At 40.8% G+C, this 24567-nt stretch overlaps 1 protein-coding gene across 4 annotated transcripts in view; it reads left to right on the forward strand.

Moving 5' to 3' along the window:
* Positions 1-24567, forward strand: part of CADPS (calcium dependent secretion activator) — a 567121-nt gene that overhangs the window by 350623 nt on the left and 191931 nt on the right. For all 4 annotated transcript variants that reach the window (XM_069084197.1, XM_069084192.1, XM_069084194.1 and 1 more), the window contains exons 10-11: positions 16647-16755; positions 19645-19857. In XM_069084197.1, coding sequence (XP_068940298.1) covers positions 16647-16755; positions 19645-19857 — 322 coding nt within the window. The remainder of the gene's footprint in view (positions 1-16646; positions 16756-19644; positions 19858-24567) is intronic.

Consider the following 24567-nt stretch of genomic DNA (forward strand, 5'->3'; position numbering starts at 1 on the left):
AGGAAGGAAGGAAGGAAGGAAGGAAGGAAGGAAGGAAGGAAGGAAAGGAGGAAGGGAGAGGGAAGAAGGAAAAAGAAGAAGTGCTTACAGTGTACCAGGCATTGTGCTAAGTGCTGAGGACATAAAAACAAGCACACAAGACAGGAGATGAAATCCTAATGATGTCAGACAGCATCATTGGGAAGTGGGGGAGAGGAATGACCTTACCAGTGCAATAAGTGAGAAGAATCAGGAATCGGAAGCCTGGAGAGAGAACAAGTGTGTCAGGTGGAGCAGGGCTGGGTTCCTTCCTAAAGTTGAGTCAGGAGAGCAGGGTCTCAGGGTGGTGGGTGTCAATGCAGCAAGGGAGGAGAAAGAGAGAGACAGAGACAAAGAGACAGTGACATGGAGAGACACAGAAAGAGAGAGTCAGAGACAGAGAAGATAGAGCATGAGACAAAGAAAGGGACAGAGACAGAGAGAGACTGACACAGAGAATGAAAGACAGAGACAAAGAGATAGAGACAGAGGGAGACAGAGACGTGGTCCAGATCTGATTAGCCCAGTTGTTACGGATACCCACTTCTTGTCTAGTCTTGTCCCTTCCCCCTGTGTGACTTTTCCTGCCTCCCTCCCTGGTCCTTTCCTGATTTCTGCTCTGGTGCTCACAACCCTATTTCAAGCTCTCATCACCTCTCACTTAGAGCCCTCATAGCCTCCTAAGTGATCTCTGCTTCTGTCCCCCCACCCAAATTCATCCTCCACACAGCTGCCAAAAGAATGAACTGAGCCTAGAGTCATGGTTGGGAAGCCAAAGCACGTTATTCCCTCACTAAAGACTCCTTAGTGATCCCCTGTTTTGGACTCTACACAGAAAGGCATACTCCTCCATTTGACATTTTAAGCCCTTCACACTCTGACCCCAACTTACCTTTCCAGACTTAATTTACAGACACTCCCCATCACATGCTCTCTGTCCCAGCCTCGCTGGCTATCCCCCTAAAAGAACCTATCATGCCCCTTTCTGTGTCCTGCAGGCTGTCACTTAGACCTATGAGGCAAATCTTCCTAGCTATGCCTCATAAAATCCCCAGCTCTCCCCAAAGCTTAGCTCAGGCATCACCTCCTACCAGAAAGTATTCCTGATCTCAGCTTTTGGCTTTGTGTTTCCGGAGCCTAGGACTCTATCTGGTACATAGCAGGCACTTAAGAAATGCTGGGTAAATTGAATCAGATCAATACTAAAGAAAGAGATCTGTAACAGCACGAGGCTAATTGACCTCTCCCGTTAGTATGTGCACAGTTTATTTTGTTGTTGCTGCTATTTGTTTTTAATTGAATGTCTCCTTTCCTGTAAAGACCTCAGGTGGCAGATCAGGAAAATCCGTCTAGTCCTCAGGTTCCTAGTTCCTCAGGATCCCAAGAGATCCATGGATAAATTTCAGGAGAATATGTGAACTTGGATGGAAAAAAATTACATCTTTATTTTCGTTAACCTTTGGTTTCCATTTTAATCCTATGAATATTATTTTACACATTTAAAAACATTATTCTAAGAAGGGGCCCAAAGAGTTCATCAGAAAGCCAAAGAGTTCTATGGCATAGAAGAAAAAAGATGAAAACCCTCTAATCAAGCTGGAATCCCTTCTTCTACAAGTGAGGAAATTAGGGCCCAGGGACACCAGGTGGCACAATGGATAGAGAACTGGACCTGGAGTCAGGAAGACCTGAGTTCAAATCTGGCCTCAGACACTTACTGACTTTGTGACCCTGGACAAGTCACTTACACTCTGTCTGACTTATCAATCAATTAATAAGCGTTTATTAGATATTTACTATGTGTCAAGGACTGTGCTAAATTCTGAGAACACAAAAAGAGGCAAAAGACAGTCTCTGCCCTCAAGGAGCTCACAATTTAATGGGGGAAGCAACACACAACCAATTATATACAGACAAGTTACATATAGGATTAATAGGAAATAATTAAAGGAGAGAAGGTGCAGGAATAAAGAGGGCTTAGGGAAGACTTCCCGAAGAAAGTGGCACTTATTGGTGGAACTGACAGATTATGGCAACAGTGCAGATATGGCGGAGTGTCCAGCATGACCACTAGATGGGAGCCGGAAGGACTGAGAGGATGGTGTTGACCTCTGCAGTGATAGGGAAGGTGGGAGGGGACCAGAATTGAGGGGGAAAGACAATGAGTTTCATCTGTAAAATGGGTCTAATAACAGTACCTACCTACCAGGGCTGTTGTAAGGATAAAATAAGATAATATTTTAAAAGTGCTTTGCAAACCTTAAAATGATATTTTTGTTGCCATTATTGTTTTCTATATCTAAGGTCACATAGCTAGTTAGGAGCAGATTAGAAGTCCAATTTCCTGACTCATAGCTGTGTGTTTTGTTTTCAATGACTCTTTATTGGATCACACTTTAAGAGGTAGGAAGGACAAAGGAGGTTAACAAAGCTAAACCCCCACCTTCCACTCCCCACCCCTACTTCATTTTCCAGTTAAGGAAACAGAATTGCAGGACCCTGCCCAAAGTCATTCAGGGAGCAAACGTTGGAATCAGGATTTGAACTCAGATACTCTGGCTCCAAATCCAGCATTTTCCCCCAACTTGTCCACGATTCCTTCCTTCCCTCTAATAGATGACTAGCACCAGCAGTATCTGTCCAGGTCTGAGCTATACACCGATGCCTCAGATGAAAATTACTAGAATTTTGAGGAGTGAGGAAGGAATGGCCATGTCAACTGCTGCCCCACATCTATCATTCAAATGTTTCCAGATATCCAAGTGCTGGGCTTCTTATGGATCAAACATCCTGACGTATCTTTTTCTTTTTTAATTTTCATTCAGTTGCTTGATGAAAACCATCAAGGAAGTGTGAGACACCAGGACTTAGAGGTTAGAAGAACAGCCTTACAAGGCTATTGATATGGCCACTAGCAAGTCAATTGTCCTCTCAGTTCCCCAAGTGCCCCTCTATGATTAGGTTGCAGGCAAGTTGCTGGTCCATGCTAGTGGAGGGACTTTTCATACTGGCAGTTCTGCCATACCAATGAAATCGCAGCTCCAGACTCTTCCTTCCCAGCCCCCAACCCTGTCCAAAAATAGAAAAAGTAAAGCCAGTCCTCCATTTTGTGTCCTTATTCTAATCTGTGAAAATTATCCTTTGGTGCAAATTCTTGCTCAAAGTACTAGAACTGAGAGGGTAGATGATTAATCACAAATGGCATTTTTATAGTAGGCATTGTAAGACCTGCAATGAGCAAAGTAGGTAGCAGTAAACACAAAAGGGGGAATAGCTACTTTACTTATTAGTCAGTATCATGATCAGAGAATCTCTCTCTCTCTCACACACACACACACACACACACACACACACACACACACACACACACACCAGCCAGGCAGGTACAAACAATGGATAGCAACTTCATAGTTCATTGATTCAAATCTGGAAGAGAATCTAGAGATCTCTTAGTCCAATCTCCTCACTTTACAGGGGTAGAAACTAAAGTCAAGAGATAGGGAATGACTTCTCCAAGGTCACTCAAAAGTGTAAGAGGTAGGGTTTGAACCAATGTCCCCTGACTCCAGATCTAGTGTTCTTTCTGCCATACCGCATAGAACACCAACAATGTCACGCTTGTCCAAGTATGGTCCGAGAACACCTACTATTGCTGTGGTGCTGACCAGGCCCTTATAGGACACAATGCTTATAAAATGGCAGTGACTGAACCTTTATTTCTATCATGAATCATTGGTGGTTCATTTGAACCTCAGTATATTTGTCTGTGAATTCACTCTACAGAATGGCTGTGATCCTTTACACCTCAGTTATTCAATTGTAGAACCATTGCTATAGAGAAAGGGGCCTTGGGCTCATGGTAAGATCTCTGGTTCCTAGGCCCAGGTCCAATACTAATGAGCTATGTGAACTTGGGCATCCCTGGGTCTCAACTCCCTCACCTATAAAACTATAGAGTTGAACCATCACAGAATTTGAGAATTGGGAGGGACCTCAAAGGCCATTAAGGCCAATCCATTGACAAAAGGAATCCCCACAATGTTCAGCTCAACAAGTGATCATCCACCCTTTGCTTAAAAGACTTCCCAGATAATATTCAAGACCCAATTCTAACATTCTACATTTTCATTTACTTTAGAGAAGACATATTGTTGAGTTTTAATACTTTTCTAGCATTTTTTTTTTTGGTTAGGGTAAAGTGTCTATGGCCAGTTGGGTTGTGCAGTAGATCAAGCCCTGGGCTTGAAGTCAGAAAGACTCACCTTCACAAGTTCAAATCCAGCCTCAGACACTAGCTATGTGACCTTGGGCAGCTTAACCCTTTTTGCCTCAGTTTTCCATCTGTAAAATGAACTGTAGAGGGTCATGGTAAACCATTCCAGTATCTTTGCCAAGCAAATCCCAAAACAAGGTCATGAGGGGTCAAGACACAACTGAACAACTTAAAGGATTCTGGACCTATGATGCAAATATTTAAAAACAATATTTCTGCAAAATAAATCCCCTTCCATTGATACAGATCAGCAACTCAATTATAACCTAGAGTCACTGAGAACACTGACAGATCAATGACGTTCATGGTCATGTAGCCAGGCAGCTCAAGGGCCCAATACCTACAATGCTAGACTTGAAATCAGGAAGCCCCGAGGTTGAATCCCTCCTTGGACCTTTGTCATCTGTGTAACCCTGGGCAGATTACTTACCCATCTCTCAGCCTCAGTTTCCTTGTCTACAACATGAAGGAGTTGGATCCATCAACCTCTAAAGTGCCTTCCAACTAGCTATGGATCATCGGCCACAAGACCTGAACCTAGGCCTTTTTGACTCCCAGCCCAATCCACTATCCATGACACCATGCTGCCTCTTATAGAAATTTAAATTAGCCAAGTCCTGGGCATATTTTGTTTGATCCCCACAATAACTGTATGGTTATTGAAGTCAGGAAGACTTCCTGACTTCCTCATAGTTATTCTCATCTTACGAGATGAGGAAACTGAATTTAAACAAGAATTTAAACTACTTGTGTGAGTCCACAGAAATGGAGCTGGGAAGGAACATAGAACCCACTCCTCTTGACTCCAAACCCAGTGTTTTTTTTTCCACCACTGAGTGTTGCTTTCCAGATCATCTCTGACCACATGTTCCTTACATTTGGATCAGCCCACTCACAAGTGACTTTCAGATTGCCACATGGCTTATCCAACCAATGCCAGTTGCTCGCTGGGACAAAGGAACAAACATTTGGTGGAGGTCAGAATGAATCTTAGAGAGAATAATGTTCTCTTTTCAAGTAGGAGACTTCCCATGTCTTCAGTGGTACTTACTTGGAGCCTTGAATCATTCAAATACAAAGTCTATAGAAACAGTATGGCAGAACCTCAGCTTATATTTTAACTTCAAAGCCAAGATAAACAGATTGAAAGTTATGGAAGATCATGACCCTGAGGCTGACTGGAAACAGGTCCCCTTCATCACAAGGCAGGGCATGGCTGAGTGTAATCCATTCATGTGCCAATAACTTTGATGTATCAGTCAGTGAGCTCTGATTCCTAGACCACTTGATATGGGAATGATGGCACACATTAGAACTTGACTGGGGCAGTGTGGAATAGTGGATAGAGTATGAGTCTTGGGGTGAGGAGTCAAGAAGACCTGGGTCTGTGATGGCAGCACTCTATTCTTAGGCAAGTCATTGAGACTTTGGAGCCTTAGTTTCTTCATTTGTCAAATGAAAGGATTGGACTATATGGTTAGCTCCAAGTCTTTGATCTTCTCATCCCATGAATCTAGTCCTCCTAGAATAATAGTATCTCAGTATTGGACTTCATCTTATGGCCACACAATTTTGACTTGCATGGGTTCAAATTCCATCCCCAAGCCTCAATGTCCTCCAACTTGAGAAAAATATATGAGAATGTTTTCTGAAGTTATTGTCATTTACTCAACATCCAACACAGGGAGACTGAATGCAATAGGAGAAAGATAGATATCGACTCCTTCATCAGTGGTATATGTGCTGATGCAGCTCTGGGAAGTCTTTGATGGATTATTTGATGTATCAAGAGTGTTTTGCTTCTGGGACAAGCATGTATTAAGTTCTTGTGCTGTCCTAGGTACTTTGCTTTAGATCACAGTTCTAAACATTCTTTAAGTCATGTGTCATGAACTTACTGGGCAAGTCATTTAGCTTCTGTTTACCTCAGTTTCCTCAACTGTAAAATGGGTTAATAATAATAATACCTACCCTTTATGGTCATTATGAGGATCAAGTGAGACGATATTTGTAAAAACCACTTATCACAGTGCCTGGAACATATTAGGTGCTATAGAAGTACTGATTCTCTTCCCCTCATGGACTTTTTTGATAGTCTGAAGAAACCTATGGACCCCTTCTCAGAAAAGTGTAAAATAAAATTGATGGGATTTCAAAGGAAACCAATTATATTAAAATACAATTATTGAAATGGCGGTTTGGTTTTTTTTCCTTTAATTCACTGACCTCTTGGAATCTATCTACAAACCCCCAGGGGTCTATGGGCCACAAATTAAGAATTCCTGCTCTACATGCTGGGGATACCAAGACAAAACTTAAACAATCCCTGCCCTCAAGTAGTTTCCATTCTACTGGAAGACATATACCACATTCACAGATAAATACATATAGTTTATCATGAAAAGTTAAACTGCACTAAGATTTGAGGGTATATATAGGCAGCTAGATGGCTCAATGGATAGAACACAAGACGCAGAGTCAAGAAGACCTGAGTTCAAATCCAGCCTCAGACATTTACTAGCTCTGTGACTTAACTTCTGAATTTACTAGGGTCACAATCCTGGCCAAGTCACTTAAGTTCTGTTTTCCTTAATCTACTGGAGAAGGAAATGGAAAAAGCACTCCCTATCTTTGCCAAGAAAACCCCATAAACATTACTGGCATGACAGGGTCCATGGGGTCATGAAGAGTCAGACATGACTGAACAAGTATATAAACATATATATGTATTTATGTATATATAGGCACATATATGTACACATATTTACTTAGAAACATATGCTCACAAGATAGAAATACAGAGTGAATGGGACAAGGCAGTAACAACTCTGGGAATCAGGAAAGGCCTCTTAAAGAAGTGGTGATTTAGCCCAGCTTTGAAGGGCTGGCTGATTGAGAGTTATTATTTGTAAATGTCCGTGTAATAGAGCAGCTTTGGGGTGTTTATTTCCATTTTAGCATCAATGAATAAATAACATTTTGTACTACTCCAGGTTCAGATTATCAATAAGTCAATATTTCAAGATTGGCTTATTTTTCACAAAAACAGTTTCCAGATAAAACAACAACAAAAAGAAATTTACAATTTTCTTATGAAATTATTACACTTTTAAAAAATTTAACATCCTAGCAAAATGTCCAAAACAATTTTCATCAAAAGCTGGATTGCTGGAATCTTCAAAATTAGATCTCCTCACTCCAGGCAGCTAGGAGGCAAAGGGGGACTGAGAGTCAGGTAGAGCTGAGTTCAGACACCAGCTGTATAACCCTGAGCAAGTCACTTAACCTCTCTCTGCCTCCATTTCCTCATCTGTAAAATGGGGATGATAATATCTACCCTTTATAATTGTGAGTATCAGAGACTGTTCATACACACACAGACATATATATGTATATATACATATACACACAGAGAGACATACATTTACACACACTGAGCACTTTGTGAACCATAAAATGCTGTACAAATGCTAGCTATTATTCAGATAAAACCAGCAAAGTGTATGTGTCTATCTCTATAGAGTCATTCAATGCCAGGTTCCCAACTCCAAACTGGATTTATAAGCATCCTGACTGTTATAGCTTGTGGGAAAATCCCTGCTTCCTGATGATATTACCCGTTATCAGTCACAGGAAAATGACAGTGTCCATGTCAGTTACCTTGAACTGTGGTTAAAAACTAAACTGCCCTTAGCAATGAATTGGGACATAGATGGGAGCCAGATCTCATGTTAAGCTGGTCACAAAAGTTCAGTATTTTTGGTTGAAGCAAAGCTGCATCAATAGGTAGTAGTCATTTCTTTGTGAATTAGGAACCTGTGATTGAAAAATACAAACAAAAGCATAGTCCTTCATGATCCTGTGGAATTCCTGATATGGGGAAGCCCTCTAGATTATGGGCACTTGTCTGAGACCTATAAAAGTGAAGACATTTAACCTCTCTCAGCTTGGTTTCCTCCCCTGTAAAATGAGGACATTGCATGAGATGTCTCTAAGGGGACCCTTCCAGCTCAAAATCTAAGGTCTGGTGACTCTAAAATAAGATAAATGATCACAAAAAATCCTGATTTCAGACAATCTCTGGTCCTTCACATTGTTTCTTCCCCCCATCCCTTCCTCCTCTATGGTTCTATTGAATATTGACCATTTTCTCTGAGATGACTATGTCTGTATTTATTCATATTGAGGAATGAACAGATTTCTTTTTTAACTTTCTACATTTTATCCTGTACTCAAATTATATGGTGAGAGATTTAATTTTTCCATTAAAACATAGTATCGATATTCCATCAACGTTATGGGATCATAGACTCATGTCCAACATAGAGTCTATTGTACCATAGAACCATAGATTTAGAGTGAAAAGGACATTAAGGGTTATCTAGTCCAACCCCCTCATTTTACAGATGAGGAAACTGAGTCACAAAGAGGTTGTCACTTGTCCAGGGTCACACATGGATTCAAAAAGCAAAAGTTACTTCAGTGAGTGGCAACAGCCCTAGCAAGAGGAGAGTCGATTCCTAATTTTAACTTCCAGATCTTAAATATTGTCCTTCTCTTTAAGGAGCAAAGTTGATCAGTCATTAATTCTGCAGTGTCTGCCTTATTAACACCAACATTCACCAACAATTTTGTATATCCCAATGGGTGGATTTGATGTGTACCATGACATTCATAGCCAGAGAATCTGAGTTCAAATCCCAAGATATGTGCTTATTTCTGACCTTGGGTCTTAAACTTGGACTATTAACCCTTAAGCAAATACTTATTAAATGACAACAATGTACTAAGTGCTAGGAATACAAAGACAAAAAAGAAATTGTCCTTTTCCTCAAATAGTTTATAGGGAAGACAACATTTATATTTATAGGGAAATGAGGGTATCATGTAGAAAGTGAAACTCGAGTAGAAATTTGAAGATGAGTAGAGATACATAGAGGAGAAAGGGTGAAGGGTGTGAGTGCCCTCTGAGCACAGAGACGGAAAATAGGAGAGAGTCAGGTCAACTGGAAAGTCATCTTGCTTTTCTAGTGCTTAGTTTCTTCTCCTGTAAAATGTGGGGTGTTAGATTTGATGATCTCTTAAGAATGCTCCCAGTTCAAAATCCTAAAAAAAATCTCATGCACAAACAGAAGTGCTTAAAAATTCAGACCAGATGATTTTTTTTTCTGGAAATGATATAGCTCAAAACCCAGGATCAAGAGTCAAGAGATATGGGGCTCAAATCTTTGCCTCTGATATAACCAGTCAATTGGTCAAGTTATTTATCCTCTCTGGCCCACATTCCTTCACTGTAAAATAAGGGAGCTTGGACTACCTCCTTGCTAAGAGCCCTTGTAGCTTGAGATCCTGCCACCCAACATTTAATAGTCCGATGGATCTATGATCTCATCAAAGTGCATATTTCTTTCAAAACTACAAATGGTAGCCTACCCACATCTGCCCATCATCACCAACTCCTGTCCATAATCTTTCATAATTCTATTTAGGGGACCTTGTCAATGTACTAGTAGCCTTTTTCAAGCCCTCTTCACATTTCATGAATATCATTGGTACATGTGGATGGACTATCCAGTAGTGGCCTCTCATTTTTGCTAGGTGATCAACCCACCATATTTTTTGACCCATACATCATAGAGCTAGAGACAGTGTTGCTTAGTACATAGATATCTAACCTTGGAGTCAAGAAGACCCTGTTACTAGTCCTATCTCTGCCACATACCAACTGTGTGACCCTGGTCAAGTCATTTAGCCTCTTGCTGTCCCCAGACAATACTCTAACTCTCTAAGTTGCAGGGAATGTGTTGTTCTGCATTGGTAGATAGAGTTTTCTTACCAGGAGCTTCTTTGGGCCCAAACAAATGCCAAGGCTATAATAGATCAAGACCCGATCCCTGCTTATTTCTGCTACATTAGGTAGACTGCCTGTGATATGACACAGTGGGAAGAGCCCTGGCTTTGGAGTCAGAGAACCTGGGTTCAAGTCCCACTTTTGATATGTAGTACATGTATGACTTTGGGCATGTGGCTTAAATTCTGTGATCAAATTCTTCTTAGGTAAAATGAGAAGATCAGTCCACATGGTGTCCCAGAACCCTTCCCTCTCTAAAGTTATGTTCCTATGATATGAACAACAGTCATTCAGGATGAACAGGCATGAATAGGCAGAGATCTGTATCACTAAAGGTATCAATGAGATCACCAATTCCTTGGTGTATTATGGGAGTGTCCTTTGCACCACTCATTCTAAATAAAGCCTAATGTAATCAGTTACAGCCTACACCCTGATTCCCTCATGGCCCTTTGGGTAATTCCAGTTCTTTGAAGACCAGTATTCTATTACTCAGAGTCATCGAATTCTTCCGAGAAAATACATTTCTTTAAATCCTTCTAATTTCCTAATGTAGGCTGTCAAACCAAAGCTGAAAAGCCTCCTAATTGTTTTTAACAGAGCCAGGGAAATTTACCAGCATTTGGCCTGCCAATGACAACTTCAGCCATTTCCCCAGAAGGGGGCAGCAATGCACAAGTCTTCATTGAAGATGCTGCTTTTAAAAATTAAATAACTAAATGACTGGGACGGGATGAATGAACTTGAACCAAACTCAGACTCAGAAATCCACATTCCTTTTAATCACTGCTTTGAGGTAGGGTGTTTCTGGGGTGTCAGGTTGAGGAGCTGAATTTCCACTTCAGGGCACAGAAGATGCCCCTATGCTGGGTCAGGGGGAATCAGTTTTCCATGTGAAGATACTGATTTAGAGCAATATAACCCCCAAAAGGCAATATGGCATGGTAGATAACAGAGCCACCCTCAAACCTAGCAGCCAGGGGGCATAGTGTTGGGGTTGGAGTCATAAAGACCTGTTTAAATTGGGACTAATTGTGTCCTGGGGCAAGTAAGTGGCTTACTCTGGGCCTGAGTTTCCTCATCTGCACCTACCTCACAGGGTTGTTGTGAGGATCAAATGAGTCAAAGCCTAAAGCACTACGTAAATGCTAGCTCTTAGTAAATCTGGGAAGACCTTGTCTCAAAACTCATTTCTGACCCATGGTGGCTCTGTGACTTCAGGCATTTCTCAGAGCACCAGAAAGATCTCAAATTATAGAGAAGGTGCAGACCACATTGGTAGAGGGAATTTCTTTATATAAAACTTCCTTTTACCAATAAAATCTCAGATCCAAACCCTATCAGAAGTAAATTATTGAAATTTCCTCCTATGAAATAGTAAAGGGGATGGAGGAGGAGAAGGGTCGATGTAGGAAAGTGGAATGAACACTACCTGGCGTCAATGAACTGACCACATATGGGTCATAAGAAGGAACCGAGAATATTTGTTAGAGAAAAGAAGACTCAGAACAGGAGGACTGCAGAGCTGCCACCTAGCAAATGGATAACTGTCGCATGGAAAAGAAATGAAATTTTCTCTGCTTTACCCAGAAGCCATACGTATGAATACAGAAAGAGCAAATGTAGATTTGGTGTAAGGATTTTGTAGTTCAAAAAATTTAAGTAACTGCCTCATGAGGCTGTGGGTTTCTGCCCTTCTCATTAGGGGTCTTCAAATAAAAGTTGGGTGACCAATCATCAGAGAAGTGGTAATGAGGGTTCCCATTCAGGTTCAGTTGGATTAGGTGACCTCTGAGGTCAGCCAGACAGTTAACAAGCATTTATGTGACTGTGCCAGGCACTGTGCTAAGTATTATGGGTCCAAAGACACAATGGATTCTGCTGCCTTCAATTTTACATTCCACTGAAAGAGACAGCATATATACAGATACGTATATACACACATATGTATGTACAGATGTAAATCTATATGTAAACATGTGCAAAATTATTAAAGATGGTTTTTAAGAGGAAGAGCACCTATAGCCAAAGGGATCAGGAAAGGTTTCCTGAAGAAAGTGGTACATGGACTGAGATGGAGTGTGATATGTGTAGAAAAGTGAGTTGTACAAAATGATTGGATCAAAGTGTGTGCAGAAGGGAGTGAGTATAAGAAGAATATAAGAGAAGTAAGTATATTCTTCATTTTGGAAAGGGGAGGCAGGGTAATTGGGGTTAAGTGACTTGTCCAAGGTCACATGACTAGTACGTGTTAAGTGTCTGAGGCCAGATTTGAACTCAAGTCCTCCTGACTCCAGGACTGGTGCTCTATTCACTGCGCCACCATAAGTTTACTCTTAAAAGTATAAGAGTATACTCTTATAAGAAGACTAGAAAGGTAGGAAAGGCACTGGTTGTGAAGACCTTGAATGGGATCCTTGAAACACTGGAGCTGATGAAGCAAGGGGATAGGATGAACCTTCAGGAAGGTTACTTTGAGAGTTGTGTGGAGACTGGATTACAGACAGGGAGATCAATTAGAAACTATGGTAATAATTGTCACAGAGACAGAGATAGATGAAGAGAGCAAGGGACACAAACAGAGAAAGAAGGGTCACTAGAGCATCACTTTTTGTTTTGGTTTTTTTGGTGTTTTAATGCAAAGACATGAATAGAAAGAAGCACAGACAAACAGGACAGCTTTGAGAGCTACAGGTTGAATTTATTATTGCTGTTGAGTCATTCTTCAGTCATATCCAATTCTTTATGACCCATTTTGGACTTTCTTGGCATGGTTTGCCATTTCCTTCTTCAGCCCATCTTACAGATAAGGAAACCGAGAAGACAGGGTTAAGTGACTTATCCAAGGTCACACAGCTAGTAAGTGTCTGAGGTCTGATTTGAACTCATGTATATGGCTTTTTCTGACTCCAGGCCTAGAACTCTAGTCACTGTGCCTCCTAGCTACTGAATTTATTACATATATAATATATGTGTTTAAGTAAACCATAATAGAACCTGTAGTTCCATGTAGAATCCTTTGTTTGTTTGAAAATGCCAATTTTTCTATGATATTCTCTAAGTTAAGAATGAAAATTAAAATTTAGCATTAGTTCCCCAGAATAACAACATTTTAGGATGAATGGATGGATAGGTGAATGAATGAATAAGTGAATAAAAAAATCATTTATTAAAAACTTTTTTATGTTCAAGGCGTTAGTTTAAGAGCTAGAGGTGGAAAGACAACAAATCAGAGACAGTCCATACCTCCGAAGAGCTTGCATTTTAACAGGAGGAGACAAGAGGAGGTGAGGTAGCTAGGAAGGGTCACTTTGGTCCCCTAAACTACAAGGGTGTGATTTAAAAGACAACGGCTAGGAAGCCCCTAAGAGCTCCGTGCTTCTGGGCTTTGCTTTTCTGGAAAGTATTAAACGAGGACCGATAGAGGGCAGCAGCCACCCATTGATCCAGACGGAAACTGGGCCTTTATGCTTAAGTCTAATCATTTCTCATCAACCATGGACGTCTTGGCCCCCACATCCTTGCAAAAGAAAAAATCACACCGGGCTGAAGGAGGAAAAAGTCTTATCCACTTAACTGTCTTGGAACTGAATCTCTCCCCAACCCTCCATCTTTATCTAAAAAGAAGAAAGAACAAAAACAAAGCTGGCAAGCGTGCTGAAATGGAGTGGAGGGGAGGTGGAGTGGGTCAGAGTTCCTCTCACAGGTCAAGTCCATGTCTAATCTAATAAAATGAAGTCAGGAGTCAGGGGCAGTGACCCCACCTTAACTGAGACATTGGAAATGAGTTGATAGTCGATTTCTACATTCCTAGCCTGAAGCGGGGAGAATCCTTTGCTTCTGGAATTGTCTTCTTTCAGCTCTTCTAGGGGTTTTAAAATGCTAAATATCCAATCTGGGTCTTGATGAAGTTTGATGGGCTCCTGAAGGCAGTCTTGGAGACTGACAGAGACCCCTACAGCAGCCGAAAGCTCCCATCAAAGGTTGGACATTGAATGCGCTGTGTCATGCAGATGGCGGCTCCAGGAGTGAGGGCTGCCACTTGCAGCATTGGGGATGACATCCGCTGCTGAGGTCGTGGGGGGGGGGGGGTGGAAGATTTCTTGAATATGACTGGCACCTACCGATTCTGTTCACATTGTTTGTGACAGTGTCATTCCCCCACTTGTCTGAGATGAATGAGTTTCCAAAACACATAAACACTCCTCAAAAAAAAGAAAGAAAAGAAAAACCTATGGATCCATGCCGAGTACTGGGAGTCTGCCTGCCTGCTGCAACACAGATCATATTTTAAAATTAGAACATAAATAAATGGGAGGGGGAGCAGGTAATGCCTAGATTTGGAGTCAAATGATTCTGGTTTAAATCCCGGCACTAGCACTTACTGCCCATGTGTCCTTGGGCAAGTCACAGCCCTCCGAGTCTCCGTTTCCTTATCTGTAAGGATTTGAATGACCTCTGAAGTCTCTGTCAGCTCTAGGTTCATCATCCAATGACCACAACCCACTGATTAGCAGTAAGCCAGCTAAATAATTGTGCCTATCATTGTTCCAGAAGGCAAACTCCCATCAGTTGGGGAGGTGGGAGAGAGTCTGGGGGAATGTGGTAGAAAAAAAAAAAAAGCCTAGGAATTCACATTCCTGTTGGAATCCTGGCTTTGCTATATCAGTTTAATTCAATAAATATCCACTGAGAAATCTAATAGGTGCATGAAGACACTGCTAGGCACTGAAGATAACGAGGGGAATGTCCTCAAGTTCAGAGACTTTGGGCAAGTCACTTAACCTCTCATCCTCAATTTCCTAAGAAATGGGCAGATTGAATAAGATGCTGACATGCTGCTCAATCTGCCCATTTCATAGATGAGTAAATTGAGACTCTGAGAGGTTAAGTGACTATGATATCTTCCTTTAATGTATGAAATGGGAATAAGAATGCTTGTGCTATCAATTCAGTGTGATTCAATAAACATGCATTCAACATCTATTTAGGAGTGAGGCAGATAGATAGAATGGTACGTGGAAATTATATATGTGTCTGTGTGTGTGAAAGAGAGAGAGAGAGAGAGAGAGAGAGAGAGAGAGAGAGAGAGATACAGACAGACAGAGACAGAGAGACAGATATAGAAATGAATGAATATATGTTTGGGGGGTTTTTGGTTTTTGGTTTTTTTGTTTGTTTTTAGATTTTTCTTTTTTTCTTTTTGGAGGGGGGAAGGTCAGGCAGTTAGGGTAAAATGACTTGCCCAAGGCCACATGGCTAGATTTGTGTTAAGTGTCTGAAGCCGTATTTGAACTCAGGTCCTTCTGACTCCAGGGCTGGTTCTCTATTCCCTGTACCACCTAGGTGCCCTATGAATGAATAAATGAATGGGAAAAAAATGTATTAAGTGCTTTCTATGTTCAAGGCATTGTGCTAAGAGCTACAGAAAGACAAAAAAGTCTGCCTTCAAGGACCATACATTCTAATTGGAGGAGCAACTAGAGAGACTGGTAGTCCAGAAGGGCCACTTTGGTCCCTAAGAATACACAAGGATGTTTATTTTCAAAGAGAATATTCAGAAAAAGGGAAAGCTGTGTGACCCAAAAAGGCAACTTGTCCGAATCTGCAGTCATTTCTCTGCCATTGTCCATATCTGTGTTGGTGGATGGAGTTTCCACACTGGAAGTCCACTGTGGTGATCAAATCCCAAGTCTGAGCCTGTCCCCAGATGTGCCAGGCACTGGGCTAGGCAGGGAAGGACCAGATAGACACAAAAGCATCTCTGCTAGGGACTCAAACTAGGAACTTTGGGAGAATCACTGAATCTTTCTGAGCTATAATTTTCTCATTTGTAAAATGAGCAGACGGATGTCTAAAGTTCTTTCTGGTTCTAAATTCTATGTTTATTTAATTTTTTTTTTAACTGGACCTGTTGGTTCCATTGGTGAAGGGAGTTGCTGGAGAGAAACTTTCTCTGCCCATGAAAATAGAAACATCCTTTGTAACTTGGACTCTTAGAGAGTTGCCTGGGACACTGAGGGGTTAAATGTGTGACCAAGGGCACACAGCTGGTATGGGTCAGGGGCAAAACTTGAACTCGGATCCACCTATCACTAAGGTCAATATCCATGCCTTATGACAGACTTATCCTATGATCTAGAAAGCAGGGAAAATAATACTTATACTGTTCAATTTATTTCAACCCAGCAAGCATTCTTGAAGCATCTATCTACTGTATGCCAGGCACTAGAGATACCAAGACAAAATATAGCAGTCCCTTCCCTCAAGGAATTTCTATTCTAGAGTCCATTCATTCACCCATCTACCTCAAGGTTCAATATACTCAACTGTAGTAGGCTAAGTCAATGTCAGCTGTTAACATTATTGTGGCTGTTGTTTGTTATTAGTATGATTCTTATCTGGGAACACTAAAGAAAGGTGGTTCAGTAAGTTGGGTTACTTGGGATATGGGCTCACATGAAATGGGATCTCCCAACACCAACTTGACTGTCGTCTCTGCAGGTCAGCCAGTACACATTTGCCATGTGCAGTTACCGAGAGAAAAAGGCCGAGCCTCAGGAACTTCTGCAGCTGGATGGCTACACCGTAGACTACACTGACCCCCAGCCAGGTACCCTACTTCATGGCAGGCTCCAGTTATCAATGAAATGCTTCTCTTTTGTAGCGTCACACAGAATGACTAAATGTAGCTCAAAATGAGTTCTGATTTTTCCTAAAAGTAATGCTCAAACTTAAAATGCTCATACATGCATATATATATATATACATATTATATATAAATATATATATATATATATGTACATCTATATGCCTATATATTTGCCAGTTCAAATCTGTATAATGGAATACGTGCATGTATATATTCAGTCACAAATCAAGTAAGCCTTGATCTATTTGTCAGATATACACATCAAAGCTACACAACACAGGTTAGAAAACATTAAACAATAGATTCCCTATACATTCTACATGGATGGTCACTATGTTCTCAAGAAGAAAGAATTTAAAGTCAGGGAGACTTTTGATTCCCTTTGTAACTGAAAAATCCATGTGAAATGGAAGCCTTGGAGGGGGAAGTTTTATATTTGTAAGTTGTGTTTTTCTCTTACCCTCCCCCAAATGTAATCTTTCCAAAAACCCAGTCGAAATCAGTCTTCAGCATCCTAGACTTTGGGGGGTGGGGGATCATTTCAGCATATTAATAAGCAACAAGCACCACCAGCCCTCTCCCAGAAAAGTTATTTTCTTATGCCAAATCTACATGAGGCAAGCATTTCCAACCATACTGTAGTATTTGGCCCAAAACCTTTTTTCCTCCTCCCATATTGCTCATCCACATGCAATAAAATAAGCATAGAAGAAAGATGATCTCAAGGGAAGGCTGGGTGTTAACCTGACAAGATATGGGAGACTAGTCCTAAGGACCATGCTAGCAGAGAAACTGATCTTCCTTGTGTTCGAGCCCATCTTAAGAGTCGGTGACCCACTTTACCTTGCTCTCCAATGAGTAATCCTGCACACTGCCACTACACAAAGACAAGACTGGCTTCATTAGGCATTAATTAAATGCTTTAGTCGGGAGCCTCCTGTTCTTACAAGTGTGCCTCCTGGCATTTTCACAAAATGGTTCGTTAAATTGGCCCTCACATTGGCAGGTGCAAGTTTGTTTTCTTCCCCAACATTGGCTTACCCTCAGATAAAAATGGGCCCAGCCTTTCCTTGTTGCTACCCTGTGAGAGTCATGTAAAACTCATGGGGAAAATGAGTCAAAAAGTGGACCATGCAAAGTCAACATCAAAAGGCAAAACATGACTTTGTTCTGCAAGTCAAACCAAAATCCCTTTGTTGTGAAAATCTTTTCTAGATCAAGTCCTTAAAAAAAAAAAACAACCTATTTACTGGTCATGCTAGTGGGTGCTTTGTGTTATGACAGAAATGCCATTTTCCATAAGAAAAAAAAACAAAGTTTAGTTGTGTCTAGCAATGAAAATATTAATAACAATGTTAACAAAATATCAAATAGAATATTCATTTAAATAGCAATGCTGATTTTATTGCATTATGACCCCTACCATTGTTAATATCACCCCCATCATTGCTATCTCTGAATGAAAATAGGAGCAGATTCTTGAGCCTCCTTCTCAAAGACTCAGAGTAGAGCAGGTAAGGACATTGCATTCCTTTCTCAATGAATGCAGTCCTAGATACTCTTATTTTGGCAGTTTGCAGCCTCATTTGTCATGGAAATCTCAGTAACCTCTGAAAGGGAGGGGGGGAAATGAAAATCATTGCCAGGATCAACCTTTTTGTTACCAATAAAAGCATTAACAAGCATTTATTGACTATTTATTATGTATCAGGCATCATGCTAAGCACTGAGGAAACAAAGAAAGGCAGAAAACCTCAAGAAGCTTTCTTTTGGAGGAGATAGTGAGTATATAAGTAGAGAGACCCAGGACACATGCAGAATAGATGGAAAGTAACCTTAGAGAGGAAAGCTGTAGCAGTTGGAGAGACTGGGAAAGACTTGAGGAAAACAAAGAGGTTCATATATTTTCACTTCTCACAGGCAGGTCTGACTACTACCAGACAGTCTTCAGGTATGTCCCCAGGTACCTACAGGAAGTGGGTTATAAATGGGGGAGGGAAATTAATATAAGTACTTGCTTGATTCTGCCCCCTTTGGGATGACATTATATCCAAAAGTTCACCGCCACAGTGTATATAGGTTTCAAAGGCTTCCCATGAGACACTACTCAAAATAGTCTACCAGCTACTATTCCCAGGGCCTCCTGGAACATTCTCCCTGGACCTTCTCACCCATGAGCATCTTTCCACCATGACATCCCTCTTCTCCCATTGGTGAATTCCTCCAGGTACCACCATTTGGGGGAAGGTCCCAGGATAGCCAACCTTCATTTACCTCCTGGCTGTGCTTCTGACTTCGAGATTTCAGCACCATGCTTCCCAAACCCCTTTCAGTTTCATTTTGTATTCTGTCTTTCCCGTTAGAATATAAGCTCCTTGAGGGTAAGGACTAATTTTCTTTCTGCTCTTCTTCTCTACAGCACTTAGCACAATGCCTGGCACAAAATCTTAATAAATGCTCATAGCCTTGCTGTGTACCAAACCAGGAGTTGCCTGCTACTCAAGGGACCTACCCACATCTAAATAAGGAATTAAGAATTAAATGCCATTTAATTTCATATTCATCATGCCCCAAAAACATTTTTTCTGATGCTGGAGTTATGCATTATAGTTAGTTAAACCCCAAAATAAATGTGTAGACTTAATTCCTGATCCCTAGGAATTCAAAGTTTAAGGTAGCTGACATTGACACGGACCCATCTATACAGGACATATAGCCAGCAGGGTGAACATATTGCACCAGTGGTTGGGAAGAGTGTCATTGGCAAGACCATTTCCCAGTGTGCTCTTTGTGATGGTGAGGCATGAAAGAGACCAAATCTCATCGAGATATTGTCTGATCTCATTCTAGGTTTGGAAGGGGGGCGAGCCTTCTTCAATGCTGTTAAAGAAGGAGACACCGTGATTTTTGCCAGCGACGATGAACAAGATCGGATCCTGTGGGTCCAAGCCATGTACCGGGCCACTGGCCAGTCCCATAAGCCTGTCCCCCCAACTCAAGTTCAAAAGCTAAATGCCAAGGGAGGAAACGTACCTCAGCTAGATGCACCAATATCTCAATTTTGTAAGTAACTAAGTTCTCTAAGGATGTAACTCTCTAATCCATGATTTGCCCTATGAAGTCAAAGCAATCTCCAAAGATCATGTTAAATTAGCTTCTTAAAACACCATTTTATGGGTTCTAAAATGTTTTAAAACAAAAATTCATCAGGCATGTTTGCTGAAAACATGAGTTGGGGAAGCCTGGGAAAAGTTGGGATGGAATGATTGATGAATGGGATTTTAAAATGCAATACTTGATGTATTTTTTTTTCAAAGACTGAACTATATGGAACATTTATGTCAGTTTTAAGGGTAAAGTGAGACAAAGCCAGAGTCAGAGAGGTGAAAGGTAGGATGGTAATTCACAGCCAGCCATTCATTTGTCTTCCTTTGATCGTCTAAGATAAAGTATGTGATTTCTTTCCTTGCTTTATTCCTTCCTATTAATGTTCCTTTATAAATAGGGCTTCATTTGAAACCAATTAAAAATCTGCCATTAAGAATAACTTAAAAATAAAATAAGACATTATCACATGCAGTGAAAAAAGCATTTGTGCCTTAAATTCCCATCCTGGGTTAGGCAATAAATAAACTTGGATTCCAAATTACAATAGTCTCCTTAAACAACCTTACTTAGTGCTCCAGCATCTGCCTCCTTTTTCCTCTGGCTGTTTCTGCCATTCAACCCTTGCCAGTGTCTTGTCAATAGACAGGCAGTTAGATAGACCTTATATAATATAATTACTGGTCTAAAATTCGGGGAGACTGGGAAACTGAATTTGCCTCTTCCATTTACCTAGCTGTGTGGCCTTGGGCTAATTCCACTTGCCTTGACTTTAGTTTATCCATCTATAACACCCCAGGACCATAGAATAATCAGTTTAGAGCTGGTAGGGGACTCAGTCCAACTCCTTCCTTTTACAGATAAGGAGAATGAGACCCAGAGAAGGAGTTGTATAAAGTAATAGTAAGAGTTCACATTGATAGAGCATTTTAGGTTACACAAGGCAGAAGAAAGTAGTGGAAAACTCAATGGCTTTGGAGATACAGGACCTGGGTTCAAATCCTGCCTCTGATACTTACTGCCTACTTAACCTTGGGCAGGTTACTTCTCCTCCCTGGGCCTCAGCTTCCCCATCTGTAAAGTTAGAGGATTGGACTATATGCTCTCTGAGCTCCTTTCCACCTCAAAAGTCATAATGCCATAAACCCTGCAAGAAATAAGGGGTTGAACCCAGACATTCTGACCATAAAGCTATTCTCCTTTCCATTGCCCTGAGGATTTCCTCTAAGGAAAGCCTTTCCTCTAGCATTCCTTGACTTTCTTTTTGGCAGCTTTCTACTTTTAGGTAGAGGGTCAGACAAAGTAATTATTCACTGCAAACTTTTTCTGGTTTGGTTTTTTTGGGGCCCAAACCTGAAAATTTCATTGGTTTAAGAAACTTCCAGTGAGGAAACTCCTTCTACCAATGCATCTGTGACTCTTGGTCTTCAAAGAGCTGCTCAAGACACTGAGAGATTCCAGGGTCACACAACCCATACTTGGCAGAGGGGGAACTTGAACTCAGGTCTTCTTGACTCTGAGGCTGACCCTCTCCCCACTGTCAGGCTACCTTAATCTTTGGAGGAGGAGGAGGAAGAGGAGAAAAAGGAGGAGGAGGAAGAGGAAGAGGAGGAGGAGGAGGAGGAAGAGGAGGAAGAGGAGAAAAAGGAGGAGGAAGAGGAGAAAAAGGAGGAGGAGGAAGAGGAGGAGGAAGAAGAGGAGGAGGAAGAAAAGGAGGAGGAGGAGGAAGAGGAAAAGGAGGAGGACGGCCGCTACAAACAAAATGGGAACATAAAACACAAATAAGCAGTTCCTTTTACTATAAACTCCCTACTTTGCCTAGTTGTGCACTTCCTCCTCACTCAGCATATAAAAGATCACTTAGAGTGAAATAGAATTTCAAAATACATGGCATACTCAAAAATTGTATAGGACAGAGAGCTAGGAGACTCACTTCTCTTTCTTATAGAAGTCTGTTTATTTTCCCTCTGGAGGCCTCAGTTTTCCCATCTGGAAAAGGGCAGAGATGGGGCAATGTAAGATCTCTTTCTAGGCCTAAAATGGTATCGCATTGCTCAGTTGTTTCAGTCTTGTCTACCTCTTTGTGATCCCATTTGGGGTTTTCTTGGCAAAAATAGTGGAGTGGTTTGCTATTTCCTTCTCCAGTGAATTTTACAGATGAGGAAACTGAGGCAGAGTGAAGTGACTTGCCCAGGTTCACATAGCTAGTGTGTGAGGCCAGATTTGAATTCAGGAAGATGAATCCAGGCCTGGCTTACTATCCATTGAGTCACCTAACTACCCCTAAAATTATATAATATTCCTCAAAAATGTATCATCTTAGACACAAATGACAAAGTCTGATAATAATTTTAATAATATGTAGTTAAGAATGTTGTAATAGTAATTTTTGGGGGGAACGAAAGCAAGATGGCCTTTGTATTTGAAAATTCAGTGATTCTTTGATGACACTTGATTTACAAAATCCTTCATGTACATTTATCCTTTAATCTTCACAGAAACTCAGGGAGGTAGGTGGGGAAGATACCTATTATACAGATGACTTAACTGAGACCCAAGTGATAGACATGCCCTTGCCCAAAGTTACATAGCTCATAATCAGGGAATCTCGAATAAAATCTTAAATTTTCTGATCCCTTATCCAATAAATTATCTGATAACCTTATCTTAGGTTCTTTCCCCCAAGATTAGAAATTTATCCCATATTAGAAAATATGAGTAGGAAAGCATCCTATCAGAGACAGCATAAGGTAGTGCATAGAATCCTAGACTTGGGGTCAAGAAGACTTGTCTTCAAATCACACCTCAGGTGCTTACTAGCTTTGTGACCCTGGGCAAGTCACTGCTCTTCTCTGGCCCACCTATAAAATGAGGGAGTTAGACTCAGAGTCCTCTCAAGTCCTTCCCAGCTCTCAAGCAATGATCTTATGATAATTCATTGAAATCATTTCTTGAAACCTGCCCAGGTCAGTATGAGATCTTTGAACACATACATTTGAGTTCCTTGTCCAGCAAAACGTCCTCAGTCAGTTCTCCTTATTTGAGCACTGAGCATTTGTGATGACGGAGTTGGGGAGGAGGAGAATGGGGGATGCAGTATGGACTTGGGGAAGCAAGATTCAGTACCAATGTATCATGGACAGCTTATAACTCAGAGAGTCTCTTCAACAGCAGTCATCAGATAAATTAGGGTCGAGTGGAATGATATCTTTATAACTGTTTTGTAAGAACAGATCACTTGCATTGTCTTGTTTTAGACTCGATCAATTAATCAAGGAGTTGTTTACCAAGAACTGTGCTTAGCACTATGTAAATGGCACAGAAAAAAATTTAGACAATCTCCCTAAAGAAGCTTAAGACAATAATTCACATTTTAAAAATACTTAAAAATTTACAATATAGAAAGTATGATTATCATTCCTATTTTACAGAAAAGATAACCAAGGCTCAGAAACCTATCCAGGGTCACCAAGCTGGGTCAAGATTTAAATTCATAAATTTCCAGAGAGCTTTCCATTATTACATGTGCCTCTTAGCTACTAATATACATAATACAACTACATAATAATTGTTTAACTGGGTCATTATGACTATAAAACTTGAGTTCAAATACAGTCTCAAATAATTATTAGTTAGGTGGCCCTGGGCAGGTCATTTAACTTCTGTCTGCCTGAGCTTCCTGATCTCTAAAATGAGAATAGCACCTACCTCCCAGAATTGCTGTGAGAATCAAATGAGATAAAAATAGAAAGCACTTTGCAAACTTTAAAACTGTATAAATACTAGCTATTATTATTTTATTATTATAATAATTGTAAGGGAGTTAAGAAAAGGGATCTGTGTAAGTCTGAATCAAATTTGATAAATACAAAATGTTACACATGGGTTCAAAAAATCACTTCCTAAATATAAGGAAGGTATAAGAGGGAGTGTGGCTAGACAAAAGGTCATCTTTTTAAAAATATAGCTTTAGCAGGCTGCAACATCAATGTATGTCAACACTATGACATGGCAGCCAAGAAGGCTGCTGCTTACATCTTAAGTTGCATTTGAGAAGCCACAAGTTCCAGAAATGAAAACGGGATGGTCCCACCGTATTCTGCCCTGAGCAAACATTATCTGGTACATGAGGTTCCGTTACAGGCACCACATTTTAAGAAGAACATGATTGAGCCAGTGAATGGAAACCAAGATGACAAAGGACCTCAAAATCATGACATATGGAGATTAGCTGAAGGAAATGAAGGTCATTATTCTGGAGATTAGAAGTCTCCATAGAGGGCATGACAACTGTCTTCAAGTTTCTGAGGGATCATTGCATAGAAGAAAGAGTACAGTGTTCTGTTTATTACTGGAGGGAAGAATTGGGAGAAAAGAGAAAAAATTGCAAAGAGGCAACATTAGTCCTGATTTAAGGAAAATGTCTAATTATGAGAATTATCCGCCAGTAGAGAGGTGTGCCTTGGGAGCTAGGAGATCCCTCTTACTGGAGGTCTTCAAGTAAAGTTTCCAGGTCCACTTTCCTTGTACTTTGTGGAGGGGTTTTCCTGCTCTGGTTTCGGTTGGAATGGATGCCCCTGAGGCCCCCTTCCAACTTTGGGATTCTTGAGTATTCTGGAGGATATTCAGTGGTTTGACTCAGAAAAGGCTTAAATGACCTTGGAACTG

This window comes from Petaurus breviceps, unplaced genomic scaffold (genome assembly GCF_028583685.1).
Source record: "Petaurus breviceps papuanus isolate PSGF00001 unplaced genomic scaffold, PetGlider_PUasm1.0 174, whole genome shotgun sequence".
Lineage (NCBI taxonomy): Eukaryota > Metazoa > Chordata > Mammalia > Diprotodontia > Petauridae > Petaurus > Petaurus breviceps.